The sequence below is a fragment of the Magnolia sinica genome, chromosome 1 (genome assembly GCF_029962835.1).
Source record: "Magnolia sinica isolate HGM2019 chromosome 1, MsV1, whole genome shotgun sequence".
Taxonomy (NCBI): domain Eukaryota; kingdom Viridiplantae; phylum Streptophyta; class Magnoliopsida; order Magnoliales; family Magnoliaceae; genus Magnolia; species Magnolia sinica.
The window spans coordinates 132913412-132927516 of NC_080573.1; the positions used below are offsets into that span (position 1 = coordinate 132913412).

Here is a 14105-nt window from a genome sequence, read left to right on the forward strand (position 1 = left end):
CCCAGACACTTCCTTTCTCTCACAAACAAGGTGATGACAGAAATTTGGAAATGCAAATGCCATGCTCAAGGGGTACATAGAAGGAAAATTGAACCCGATGCATCGGAGAGAGCTAAAGACCTATGATTTAGGCACTTGTGAACCTGACAACAAGAGTTGCTGGTATGCATTTGGCACAATTACACTCATGAATCAACGGCGGATTGAAGGGGAATTAAACCACCCGAGGGATTCAACCCATCAGAGGTATACAGAACATATAACACCGAGCTCATTCTCTCTTCATTAGGGTGGAGAATGTTAACATCACCAGAGAAAAGCAAGTTGCAACAACCAAATGGTTGTTTTAAAATAAGATTAAACCCAGCCACAATAAAGTATCTTCACCAGAGAAAAGCAAGTTGCAACAACCAAATGGTTGTTTTAAAATAAGATTAAACCCAGCCACAATAAAGCATCTTGGCTCTTTACTCATGTACATAGATGATCTAGATCCATTAAAATCGAATGGTTAAACGAGCATTAGCTTGGATCCTCACTTCCTAATAACCATCTAAAAGAACACATGATTGATGTGCAGCTCTTTAGATCAATCACCCGAAGATGGAATTAGATGCCAGTACCTTGAGATATTCGGGTTCTGCAAGAGGATATACCGTTTGAGATCTTCAGCCAAATGTTTCGATCAGGAATCCCTTGTAGATACTCATGAACTTGGCCACAAATGCTGCAAACAATAATGGGGGAAAAGTCATGAAGTTTGTGGTTGTAAGCAGAGATGATTGGAAATTCCACAGCAGTAGGATGTACTGTATTGAGGTAATGTGATCTAAAGAGTATTTTCTTATGATTTTCCACACCATTTGGACAAATTACTGCAGATATTGTTATTCAGATAAAACCACAATGTACTTCAATTCCTTGGGGCTATGATCCAGTACGAGTTACCGGTACCTTATTATAGTGTAAATTCATAGTGGGACCCTCCTAAATGGTCACAAGGTCATTAGATGAGAGGGGTGCATTGTGGATTACTCACACCGCCCCAAATTACTCTAATTGGATTATCACAACCATTCAAGTGAAAGCCTGTAAGACGGATGGCAAGAATAAAAGCAACCATACTGTCCTTTCTGCAGGAGTAACTTTAATAGCAGCGATCATCCAATCAGTGTGATTATGGTTGCAGTGCAATCCATGATGAATGCGCTCTATTGGGCCACACCATGATCACAGATTGACCCACTTGGGCCCTACACCAGAATTTGCACTGAAACAAGGTACAGATAGTTTACCCTGGTTCCTAGCTTTTCTTTTCCTCTATTATTTTCTATTAGTTATAAAAGAACAATAACCACTACACTGGGATGCTGATTTACCACTATCACACACACCACCTCATCGTATCTTTATGACATCTGAGCTGTGCAGAAGGTGGGCACCCCGTGATGATCACCAGGTGTAAGAGATCAGCATGCTCCGCTCCTCAGGTCAGGTGGGCCAAACATGAAAACATGTACTGCTTAGACTATACCTGGCAAAGTTCAGATTCTATGTACATGTGCGGCCTACCTGATGATTGGACCAGCCTATTTTGTACAAGGTGATCTTCATGGTGGAGCCCACCTTTTGAATGGCTCGAGTGTTGTACACATGACATGCAGGCATGTGTGCCGGATATGAGTGGATGCTGAATTACTACCCATCGAGGTTTACATGATCATTACTCTTTGAAAAATATTTACAGTTCTAGCGTTGCTTCTAGTTTAGGGTGTTTGGTTCCAACAAATATCATGATATTTTGCAGCAAATTAGACTGATTAATCCTGAGTTTCATAACCAAACACATCCTTAACTAATTATATTTCCTATATACTGTGTCACCTTTTTATCATGGACATGAATGACTGTCGGTGTCAGACAAGGATACTCCTACAGGCACGGAAGACCCTGACCAACCCACAAACTAGCATGCATGTACAAAATAAAATGACATTTTACTATCAAATTTTTAGTTCCAAATGCACAAGATACAGAAAAAATGTATCTAGAATGCTATAACTACATTAGCACTATATTAAATAGTACAGGTTCGAGCCTGTAGCCAGTAGTAGACAGGCTGCATTTCAACATTGATGTCTCAGTAACCTATCAAAATCTTTAAAATAGTACATAAAAACTGCTAAAATACAACAATGGAAGATAAATTAAGGTATCCTTTCATAATAGAGTGCCCTTGTTTCATAGGCATTCATGAACATAAAATAAGAGAAGGTCCGAAGCTTTAAAATAGACTATATTAGAATTATATCAATAAATGAAACATTATCAAATACAGTTATACAAATAAATGAAACATTATCAAATAGAGTGATATAAATAAATGAAACATTGTCCAAATACTTCATGAAAGAATTTGAAGTCAAAACGGCAATACGGGTGGCACATACAAAATGTATAACCACTTTCCTTATTTCCTTTACATTTTGACAATTAACAATTTCATAACAGGGCTCATCGAAGTACCTTCAATATGAAATATAGCTTTCTGCCCGAGTCGCATCCTGTGTTCCTGAGAGAACCAAATGCTTACATGATTACAAAGATTTAAACACATCTGAGAAAACATTCAGAATAAGGTGGATCCAACACAACAAAAACAAGTATTTTACATTAGATAAATGCTGCAAGAGAAGTACAGCGAAAACTGTTCAAATCAATACGATAAGCTGCATGAAATTTTGTGGTCATTTCCCATTCGCGAGGGTCTAATTAAGCCAACCATCCAGTGATCAGTATAAGGATCCATGCAAAACCAACATTACGAGAACATCTTGAACCTAGAACCTTTCTGTGCTACTAAAACTAATGACACAAAAAATCACATTATAAGTATAATTCACAGGCCACATCAAGATTACTATATTGAAGAAGTTCATAATGCTTATAGCACAATCTATAAAAAAATCTTAAGGCTTGGTTCAATGCATAACTTTTTGAAAAACTGGACCGAGAAAAAGAAAAGAGAGATTCCTTAGAATCTCGTATTTACTAGTCCTGATATCTCAAAATCCAGTTTAGGACTCTTTGGATATCCCAAATCAAATCCAAACTATTCTAAAAACCCAAACAAAGCCGCACATCGTGTGGGCCCAAGATGTAATTGCAAAAGCCACCTAAGCCCACGAAACCTCCAAAAATTTCCAGTTGTGGTGGACCCAACAGCCACTCCATTGGTTTTGTTGCAAGTTGCAACCTGCTTTCAGGCAGCAGCCTGAAATTTTGGACTGCTCCCTTTGTCAGGTGGACCTCTCTATGTAAGCATGACTAGTGCACATGTGTATGTTATATATTTACCAGTGGTCTTTTTTTCTGTAGCTGTCCATTTTGTTCATATCCACATGTTGCACCTGTTGACAGTAGTAGCAAAAATTTTGGACTGCAACACAACACTGGGACACACTAGATGAACAATCTTATATAGTGACAAGACTGGCACATTGGTAAGAGCAGGATTGAGATTGCTATTCTCGCGAGTAGCCATCTCACATATCTTTTCTTCTTCTTTTTAACTACTACAAACTGGTCTTGAAACTTCCAAGGGGAAGTTTCATGAACTCTGGTTTTGGGACTAAAAGAATGGTTTCTGAATATCAGATGATTTCGGCCATTCAAATTTGAGAAAAGTGAAAACCAGATTTGTCAAATCTATATGTCAAACTGTAGAAAGACCTACTCTTGATGAGCACCCAAACACACCCGTCAAATCTATATGTCAAATTGTAGAAAGACCAACTCTTGATGAGCACCCAAACACACCCTAAAAATATACTTGGACCTTGTATTGACCAGTGTTTACCTGGACACAAGGTATGGGTGCCAAGGTTCAAGTGCCTGGCATGACAAGGTTCAAAAATCTAGGCACGGGGACACTTCATACACAAATAAATTATCTTCTTTTTTTTTTTGAAGGATCACAAATAAATTATCTTTTTTAATAAACAAATTTTTTAAAAAAAATTGAAAAATATATAAAATGATGAAAACATTATAATAAAAAAACAAATGAAATTCATAAAGATCCAATAAAAACCAATTACAGGCAATCTAAATTAGCTAATAATTAACAAAATATCAAAATCACGCATAATCATCTCAAGTAATAGCAGTTTTGTGTGAACATTTTTTTTTTCTTTTTGAAGGGTAATGAACATCAATTGCTCTCATAAAAGTTTAGAGAACCCCAAAGAAAGAATAAAAAAGCAAAAAGAAGAACAAAGCTCATGCCTTTTTTTTATGTACCCATAATGAAAAATGAATTAAAATCTAGAGGGTGAGAAGAAGTCCTTATGAGTAGTTTCTTCAACAACAAGAGAATGGAATGTAGTTTCTTCAACAACAAGAGATTGGAAGCAAGTTTGAGGGCTAAGAGTGAGAGCTATTTGGCTTAACAAAAGAAAAAGAAAAAATGAAACGAAATCTTTGTGAAGAATATGTTTGGACACCTCATTTAAGAGTGTCCATCACGTGGCACTTTCATTGACATCACTAGCACACTTCATCTGTACAAACTTGAAACATCTTGTCTCATCCAAGAGTTTTCATGTGTTCCCATGTGTTGGCACATCCAAAAACCCAGACTGTAGAAGTGTCCAGGTAAGACTGGTATTGATGCATGTGATTCTAATACTTCACATTACATTTCCTGTGCAAGCTACTAGACTTGATTAAAAGCCAAAAGATAATAATAATGATAAATTAATTGGAAGGAAAAAAACACCATGCCTGCACACATTTGTTTATCATAGAGTAGCTTAATAAATTTTCTGAAACTATAGGAAGCCACCAATGGAAAATGGTGGAATTGAAATGTTAAGAAAAGAAATATGACACTTACATAATAAGCAGCCCAATGGCAAACATCATGTTTCAATTCAGAATCTAACTTCTTCAATAATTCAGACAACAGTCTCTGCAGGATGGGATTAAGATGGGCACATTACAGGAACATTATGAGTAGATACTATAAACTTAACCAGAGTTCAAAATTGGCAGTATTCTACCTTCAAAATGATTTCAGGAGGAATGCAATTGACAAGTAGCTCATATAACTTCCCACGGACTAAAAATAGCCTGGAAGCATATGAAAATCATCATTAGATAATCAGATGCAGGCCTTGTAGCTAACAATGGCCCACCCCTAGAGCTTAATTCATGATAGAATCTCCAGCCACTATCTACAAACATATACTTTATATGAAATAAACATGCATGAATATATGAAGAACATGAACTTCAGCAAAAAAGAAGGTACAAATATAATAAATGAAAATAGTCTGTGAATCGACTGTGGCTGGGGCTGGGGCTGGGGCTGGGCTAGAGCAATATCAATTTTTTTTATTAGATTGGCCAAGTAGGCCTGGCTCTTTGAGAGCTCCAGATGAATGTGCATGATTATAAGCAAAGATTAACCTCATAAACTAAAAGAAAATCCTCATAATCTCTACGCGTATTTTTACCACCTCCATGACAATGACGTCTTGAAACTTAGGGTGTGTTTGGACAGTCCCTGAATTGCAACGTAGATGCAATTTAGCTAAATAGTATTAGCCTAAAATGGTATTTGAAAAGTTACATTGTTCTTGAAATACCATTTAAGGCCCACAAAATGACATTTTCAGTTTCTATTCCAAGCAGACAATAGAATTTGCAATTTGAGAAGTGGGTGAGATGCTCATGTGGTTGACTATCTAGGATCCTCTTTTTGAGGTGTAGGCAACCAAGCATAGGGTCCATGCAATGGAAGGCACAAATGCTACATTAGGGCATATGATCATTTGATAAATGGCCCAAAAGCTACCTCAATGGGAACTAGCCATTTTCTTAGCTATTGATTGAATGGTTTGCCTTGTCTAATCAAAGCGATTGTTGAGAAGCATGGTAATCAATGGTGTAGTGTGCATGATAAACAGTCAAGATCTATAATTGTACCTTTTTCTTGTATTAAATTAATATGGGACAATCCATTTTAGTGACTACTGATAAGATGGCTAGAATCACCAATCAAAGTGATTCTTAAGAGTTATGATCAATCAAAGATGGGAATTGCATGATAGATCATAAAGGCAAATGATTACAACTTTTTGTGTGATCAATCTCAACCGTCAATTTTCTGAGTCATTGATCTAATGGTTATAATCTCACCCAATCAAAGTGTTTCTTGAGAGTTATTATTATTCAAAGAGGGGTTTACATGATTGACAGTTCAGATGAATGGAAAGACCTTTCCACTACAACCATTCTAGGCCATCCATTTTCCTACCCAATGATCGGATGGTTAGAATCACATGATCAAAGTGATTCCTAAGAGTTATAGTAATATTAAAGGTAGTTCCTACATGATACACTATCCGGATCAACAATCAAACCTTTTTCAACATTATTAATTTAAACCATCCATTTTCCTAAATATTGATTGATGGTTAGAATCACCCAATCACAGTGACTCTTGAGAGCTATGCTTAGTCAGGGCAGGGCCTATGTGACAGACAGCCTTGATCATGATAGATCTTTTCTAGCATAATCAAATCTTGATTGTCCATTTTCTTAATCATCAAGAAAATGGTTTGACCACCTTATCAAAGCAGTTCTTGAGATTGTGGCCAATCAAATGCATTGTGCACATGACAGATGGTTCATATCAATTACCATACCATTTTTACTTTAATAAATTTGGACCATCCGCTTTCCTGGCCATTGATTGGATGATCAAAATCACTTGATCAAAGTGAAATTCAAATTTATACACAATCAAAGGTGGAGACATGATAAACGGTCAAGATCAACAAATAGACAATTTTTTGTATAATCAATCTGGACCATCTATGTCCTTGGCCTTCGATCAAATGGTTAGAATCATCCAATCAAAGTGATTATTGAGATGTATGGTCAATCAAAGGTGTAATCAATCCAGACAGTCCATTTTCTTGGCCATTGATCAAATGGTTAGCATCACCTAGTTGAAGTAGTTCTTGAAAGTTATTGACAATCGAGTGTAGGGCCTACATGATAGATGGACCAAATCAATGGTCAGATTTTTGCTGGTATGACAACTTTAGACCACCCATTGCTCATCCATTGATCAGATAGTTGGTGTTGGATTTTAGCTAGAAAGCAGCGGAAATTTAAGGGTTTTTCAAAATCCAATTAGATCAAATCAAGCCTAGGTCAAATCACAACAATCTTAATGGTTAAAACAAAACTTCAACGATTGAAAACCTTCGAAAATCCATTAAAACCTTTTTAAGTGCCAGACTCAAAGGTCAAAACACTTTGATTCTCTAATCTAGTATATCCAGACATAAACATGTCCCAAGGCAAACTCAATGAATTCCTTATTAGCCCGTGCAAGAATCAACAAACCTGATGAATGTACCCAGCTACAGCCACTTTTAATGGCCACACAGTAACCTTGTAAAGAGAGCCAAAGCCGTCTAATCAGGATTGTGACCCTTACACGTCCTCGGGTCAAAATATTAATCATCAATCTATGCAACATTAAGTTTGACCATAGCCAGGTTAATGAGCCTCTAGACTAGTGACTTGAACTCTCTACCAACGAAAGTGTCCAAAGGTCCAACATGATCCTTTGACCACGGCACACTCACACTCCTGTGTGGGGGAAGGGAAATATATCCTTTTTTTAAGTATGTTTACGATAGCACAATGGTCCACTCTTTGGTGAGAATGTTTTCTTGGCCTATTTAATGATCTTATGAACCTGACAAGCGTAGACAATCCATTCTATGATACTCATCTCACAAATGCATATCTCTAAGCATTTGACATCATTCCCTCAAGTAATTTTAAGAAAAAAATTGAAATTAAATTTGAAAAAATAGCGTCTCCAATTTAAGGGACCACTCTAACGTCCCAACTCGGCCCAAAATTTATGCAACCTATGGACGCATCCCACTAAAGCATATCCCTAAGTATTCGATATCATTTGCCCCAAGTAATTATATAAAATTAAAATAAATTTAGATGAATAATCTCATTGATTTAGGGGACTACTGGAATGCCCCAAAATCGGCCCGAAATTCATGCGATCTATAGCAATTATCTCACTAATGCATATCCCTAAGCATTTGATATAATTTCATCCAAAAAATAACTAAAAATTGAAATTAAACTCGGATGAATAGTGTCACCGATTTGGGGGACCATTAGAATGCCTCTAAATTGGCCTCATATTTGAGCAATCTATGACATCCATCCCACTAATGTTTATCCCTAAGCATTTGACATCATCTCCCCAAAGAAATTTTAAGATAAAATTGATAGTAAATTTAAATGAATAGTGTCACCAATTTGGGGCTAGTTAAATGCCCCAAAATCAGTCCAAAAATTATGCAATCTTTGGCACTCATCCCACTAATACAATGTGGCCTAAATTATGCTTATTTCATCTTCTGACTATCAAACCAGTGGACATTTACTGAACAGTGACAAATAAAAAATTGTCCAGCAGTCATATTTCAACAAACAAGTGTCCGCAAATCAACAGTAACAATCATTAAAATATCTGATTTGACACGGGTCCCACATTTTAAACGGTTTGGTTTGATTTAATGTATGCCACATGTATAATTTTTGAAGCGTGCAAGTATATCAGACGTAATGCGCAACTGGAGTATCATATGAATGAGTTTATAAGACTGTGGCTGACATGAAGCCACTTTTTTAAAAGACGAGAGAGAGAGAGAGAGAGAGAGAGAGAGAGAGAGACGTTGCAAAGAAGAAAAAATGAGAAGAAAACGAGGGGGAGGTGGTATCATTTCAAGATCTAGGGTGTTGGAGAGGATTTTTTTTCTCTCTTGAAGAACCCCTTTTTTTATGTGCATAATGGTCCAGGGCTGTTACACTAGTCTGCTACGGACCATTTCGGGCGCATCACGGCCGTTACAATCCCTTCTTTTTTTTTCTGTTCTTTTTTTTTTTTTTTGGAACGGGCTGCTACACCCCATAACATGTAACAGCCGAAACTATTTCCATCACGGCCATTATGTAACTGTTCTGGAATACCTTGATCTCGAGTTCCCAAGGACATGTAGAGGAGTCACTCCTCACTTGACCCGTATCTAGATATGGTTAAGGTGACACCACATATTAACTCTCCACCAAGGACACTCGGTCATCATGATCTACAACTAAGATCGTCCCTATCACATCCACATGGCCAGTGGATTAGGGCTCACAATGGTTTTTCAGGGCACAACTCTAACAATCTCCCGCTTGCCCTAACATCAATTTGTGCACTAATCCATAAGCACACAATGGACTAGGACTTCCAAGCCAAGAGGATTTGAGGAGTCATACTAGTCCTCTTATAGTCCACACTGTCTCTCCAAAGAGCAACGACAAATCGGCAATACTTTTGAACTCTCAATGAGAACAGGATTTTCATGTCAATCTTTTGTTATTCAAATGATATACAATTATACATTGTGAGGTTAATGATCAATCATAAACCACTAAAAAAGGAACAACTGCCAATCTTAATCAATTAGCAACACCAAGCATGACATATAAGACAAGATTAGACCAACCAATGTTCAGAAAATAGTTCAAAAACCCGACCCAAAATAATTCATTATTATAAAGTGAAAATACTAGGATGGTTAATAGATATTTAAAATAGTTTGATCTACTTAAGTAATACAGAACGTGACACAAAACAACAAACGTTGTAAATACCTCACCGGTTAATATCGTTCCTCCCTTGGTTGACATTAAGGATTCAAATCTCATCCCCCACTCAATTCTTTTTAATAAGATCACTCACTCATAAGGTGAGTGTCTCAGTTCGAGTCACGCCAAATCGTGTTAAGTTGACTGAGCCATCAATTCAACTCAACGAGTCTCTTTGAGTCCAAGCTGAGTCAGGCCCAGTACCGAGTTTCCCAGTGACTCAGCTCAAAATCTCGCTGAGTCAAGTTGACAAGACCAAGTTTCAAGTCAAGTCAGTGAGTTTTAGAACTATGGTTCAGAAACATAGGAGGAAAAGAAGATGAAATCAGATTTGAAGAAGTTGAAAACAACTGCTATCAGTCTTGGATGTAGAGTTGTCAACGTCCTAGCCTGGTCCTCAAAGTAGAACACACAGGTCCCCACTCACCCACTTTTGTGCAAGAGCAGGGTCATTCATCATGTAATGAAGTTCACAGATAGATAGCCAGTGGCATTTGGCATGGTGGTTGGAGATGTTAATTTTATTCTTTAAAAATAAATTCACAGATAGCGCAAAATGTAAACGTCAAACCTTTTAGGGCTCTGCTCCTGCACGATATCAGATGCTATCTCAGAAACATATTGCTCCCAATCCATGGGTGGAACAGCTTGATTATTGGTGAAAGGATACCTAAAGCAAAGCAAAAAAATAAAACTGACATCAGGAAACTGCAGGTTCTTAAAACAATTTACTCCCTGTGCCCTTGAAAACACAAGAAGAATTTCATGAAATATTCGCCAGCTATTTGCCACAAAACTTAACTGCTGCACCCGACAAGTCTCCAAAGATAATATTGCCCTTCTTAGACTTCGGTTCGATTGAGCTGCTATACGAGCTGCCACAGTAGCTGGAAGTTGTAGCCCTTCCTTCTTCCCAATTAACTCTAGTACTCCAATAACCTGGCATGAAGTACTACATTAGTATTCATCTGGCAAGGTATGCAGTGTTTTATGTATTGGTAATATCTCATCATGAATTGCACCCTAAGGCATACGAAATATCATGGAAAACTTCGAGAATATCACATGCATCATGTAATGAGTCGCAGTCTGAGGGAAACATTAGGGCTTAAGCGAAAAATTATCTCTCTCTCTCTCTCTCTCTCTCTCTCTCTCTCTCTCTCTCTCTCTCTCTCTATTTTTCCATTTTTCGGTGGTTTCAATGAGTGGATGATCAGATGGTTACTATTTCACAACTAACCCTTTGATTTATCCTAACTATTGTGCATTATCTAGAATGGGAAATTTGCAAACAGTTGAGATCACTAGCATGAAATGCCAGAAAAGCTCGCTGAGAATGATTCTTTTGTTATTGATTAACAAAAAAATTTAAACTCTCTTATAGAGAATTGTCACTACTTCAAGGAGAGCCCACGCATCTAATCTGTTTCTACTATAATGAGGCCTAGGGTGTTTCAAAAAGCCTTACCAATTAAAGCTTTTATTTAGACATTAAACATAAATCAACGAGAAGAACTCAAAAAAAATAGAGTTCGTCTTAGCGTGCTACAATTGTTGGATCATGGATGTGAAACATTCATAAGATAAAGATCCCTGCTGTTGTGATATCATTAACTCTTGAAGATTGCAATTGACAAGAATGAGATGGAATCATTTGCCAAGACTATTGGCCCTTGAAAAAATAAATGGAGAATCAGGAAATGCCAGATTTGGAGTGAGAAAAAACAGTCCTGTATATGATGGGAATGTAAGACAACAAATAAAAACAATTAATACCCCCTTCATCCTAACTAAACAAACAATGACATGTAACTCAAAAATGATATCTGCTTTGGGGATTGTAGGTTCATTCTTAAGTGTTACAAACTGTTCCATGACAACCGACCAGAAATGCATGAATACGATCTCAGAGAGTTAGACATTGAATTTCACATCAACCTGTTCTTCTGTTGGAGCATTAACTCGCACGTTCAAACAACGAGATCGGACTGCTTCAGTTACTTTTGAGGAGCTGTTGCAGCACAAAATTAACCGACAAGATGCACTGTATTTTTCCATTGTCCTTCGGAGAGAATGCTGAGCTTCTCTTGAGAGCTTGTCAACTTCATTAAGCACCAATACTGCCACACATACACATATCTATCAGATATATGTAAACTCGTAAACAGTTCTGGCACTGTCACGGGAAAGCATATTTCAACATTCCTTATCAAAGCACATGAAAAGTTGAGATGCAGATAATTACAAAAAAGAGGCACTCAGAAGAGCCATTAGACAGACATTCAATAAAAATAAACCAAGCCAAATTCTCACATCATACAATATGGATTCAAGCATGCACTAGAAAAACCTATATTTGTTGATAGATGATTACAGAAGAAACCAACAGATTTACAAAATGATCACTTCTCAGTGGACCAATTAAAAGTCTGTCCCCATATTTACAGTGATTCTTAATTTGGCCACTCGCAAAAGGAAAGGCAGTTTGACAATGTCTTATTCTTCAGATGCAGCAAGTTCTTCTTCTTTTTCCTTTTCCATTTTGTTATCCTTTGAACCCCAATGTGTATCAGAAGAAACAGGTCCAGAATAATCAGGCATGCACATATATATGTCCTCATAATATTGTTAAAATGACATTTAAAAACATATATAAGAAGAGAAATTAACTACCACTCACAATAGCTAGCAACAGGACAAAAACTGACCAACAGGAAGTGAACCATGACAATTCCAATCCCATCAGCTACAGAAAAGGCAAGGCAATCTATGTAACCATTGGGCAGAGAATTATTTTCTCTATTTTAATTTGCAGAAGTACCTTTAAACCCCTTTTTCCCTTTTGTGTCGATCGGTCTGTTTTTTGCCATCTCTTTGATAATCTCCTGAACGATATAGCGATCTTGGAAGCCCGCATCACTGGGATTCAGTTCTACATGGTGTGTGCTTGACAATGTGGTCAATTCCAAATCAATCGTTCTAGTTCCAGCCTGCATAGAGAGCCATTCACAAGACCTTGTGGTGATAATTGAAACGCTTCCAGGAAATGGCAAGTTAGCAACTATTTAAACCAAGCTCCCACAAAAAACTTGAACAGTGAATCACTTATGGGTGGTCCCACTCAAACTGAAAGGGAGATTTTATAGGATGGCCATAAGACCAGCCATTCTTATGGGACAGAATGGTGGGCAGTTAAGGAACAACATGTTCATAGGACAAGTGTAGCTGAAATGAGGATGTTGACATGGATGAGTGGCAAGACAAGGAAGGATAGAATTAGAAATGAATGCATACAAGACAATTTAGGAGTAGCACGAATAGGTAATAAGATGAGGGAATGTACACTTATATGGTTTGGTCATGTGCAACAGAGACCAAGACCTATGCCGGTTAGGAGTGAGTTGGTACAGGTTGAAGGCACTAAAAGGACAGGGGGATGGCCCAAAAGGACATGTGTGGAGGTAGCAAGAAAAAGACTTGATGACCTATGGTCTAACTGAAGTTATGACCCTTGATAGAGTGGAATGGTGGAAAAGGATTCATGTAGCCGACCCCAATTAGTTGAGATGAGGCTTAAATGAAGAAGATGATGATGACCTAAATTCCTGAAATCTTACAAATCGATCCAACCCACCCACCACCACAGAGGCATTCACAAACACTAAAAACCTACTTTCTGCCTTGCAATCAACAAGCTTCCAAAGCTGGAGAGAAACCATAACCCAATTATCCAAACCAAACAAGGAAAATAGCGAAAATGTGAAAATCCAGGACCAAATTACCTCAACTTTCCATATCTTGTTCTCAATCTTCACCTGCAAACAACGGAAAACTGATCAATCACTAAAGGAAAGAGATCGACAAAATCCGAAAAGCCTCACGCTCCAACAAAACCCCCAAATAAAAAAATAAAATAAAAGAAAGAGGAAAATCAAACCTTTTCAGCACCGGGCCCGAACATCTGCTTGATGAGTGCCATGATTAGGGTTTTCTTGCCGGAGCCAGGTGGGCCGTAGAAGAGGAGATGAGGGCAGTCCTGCTCCGACACCTGATTTTATTCCATAATAAAGAGGAAAAAAAAAAAAACCTAGAATGAGAAGAGATGTAACGATGTAAGAGGAACAAAAACCGAAAGATGAAGATGAAGAAAGAAAATATACAAGTTTCTTGAGGTTTTTGGCAATGTCTTCGTGGACGATGCTGATCTTGTCTAGGGTTTTTGGTCGATACTTGTCCACCCACAGCATCTTTCCTTTCTTTCCTAGGAACTCTAGAGAGAGAGAGGGAGGGCTCCAGCTGCGGTGGAGAGGAAGAAATGGCGGGAAGAGAAGAGAAAGGGCTACGCCCGCCTTTTG

At 37.7% G+C, this 14105-nt stretch overlaps 1 protein-coding gene across 1 annotated transcript; it reads right to left on the bottom strand.

Moving 5' to 3' along the window:
• Positions 1-314: 314 nt before the first annotated feature.
• Positions 315-14105, bottom strand: LOC131218282 (replication factor C subunit 3). The gene is made up of 11 exons (XM_058212947.1): positions 13911-14105; positions 13688-13798; positions 13533-13565; positions 12572-12740; positions 11689-11870; positions 10553-10689; positions 10322-10420; positions 5064-5133; positions 4898-4972; positions 2527-2572; positions 315-727 (listed from the first exon to the last, which is right to left on the bottom strand). The coding sequence occupies exons 1-11, from the start codon at positions 13995-13997 to the stop codon at positions 669-671; spliced, it is 1068 nt and encodes a 355-aa protein (XP_058068930.1). The 5' UTR covers positions 13998-14105; the 3' UTR covers positions 315-668.

Excerpts from the sequence above, each read along its gene's own strand:
- LOC131218282 (XM_058212947.1), bottom strand. The coding sequence starts at position 13,997 with ATGCTGTGGGTGGACAAGTATCGACCAAAAACCCTAGACAAGATCAGC. Across the intron at positions 13,566-13,687 it reads TCGGGCCCGGTGCTGAAAAG|GTGAAGATTGAGAACAAGAT; the intron begins GTTTGATTTTCC and ends CGTTGTTTGCAG. Across the intron at positions 11,871-12,571 it reads AGGGAAAAAGGGGTTTAAAG|TATTGGTGCTTAATGAAGTT; the intron begins GTACTTCTGCAA and ends TATGTGTGGCAG.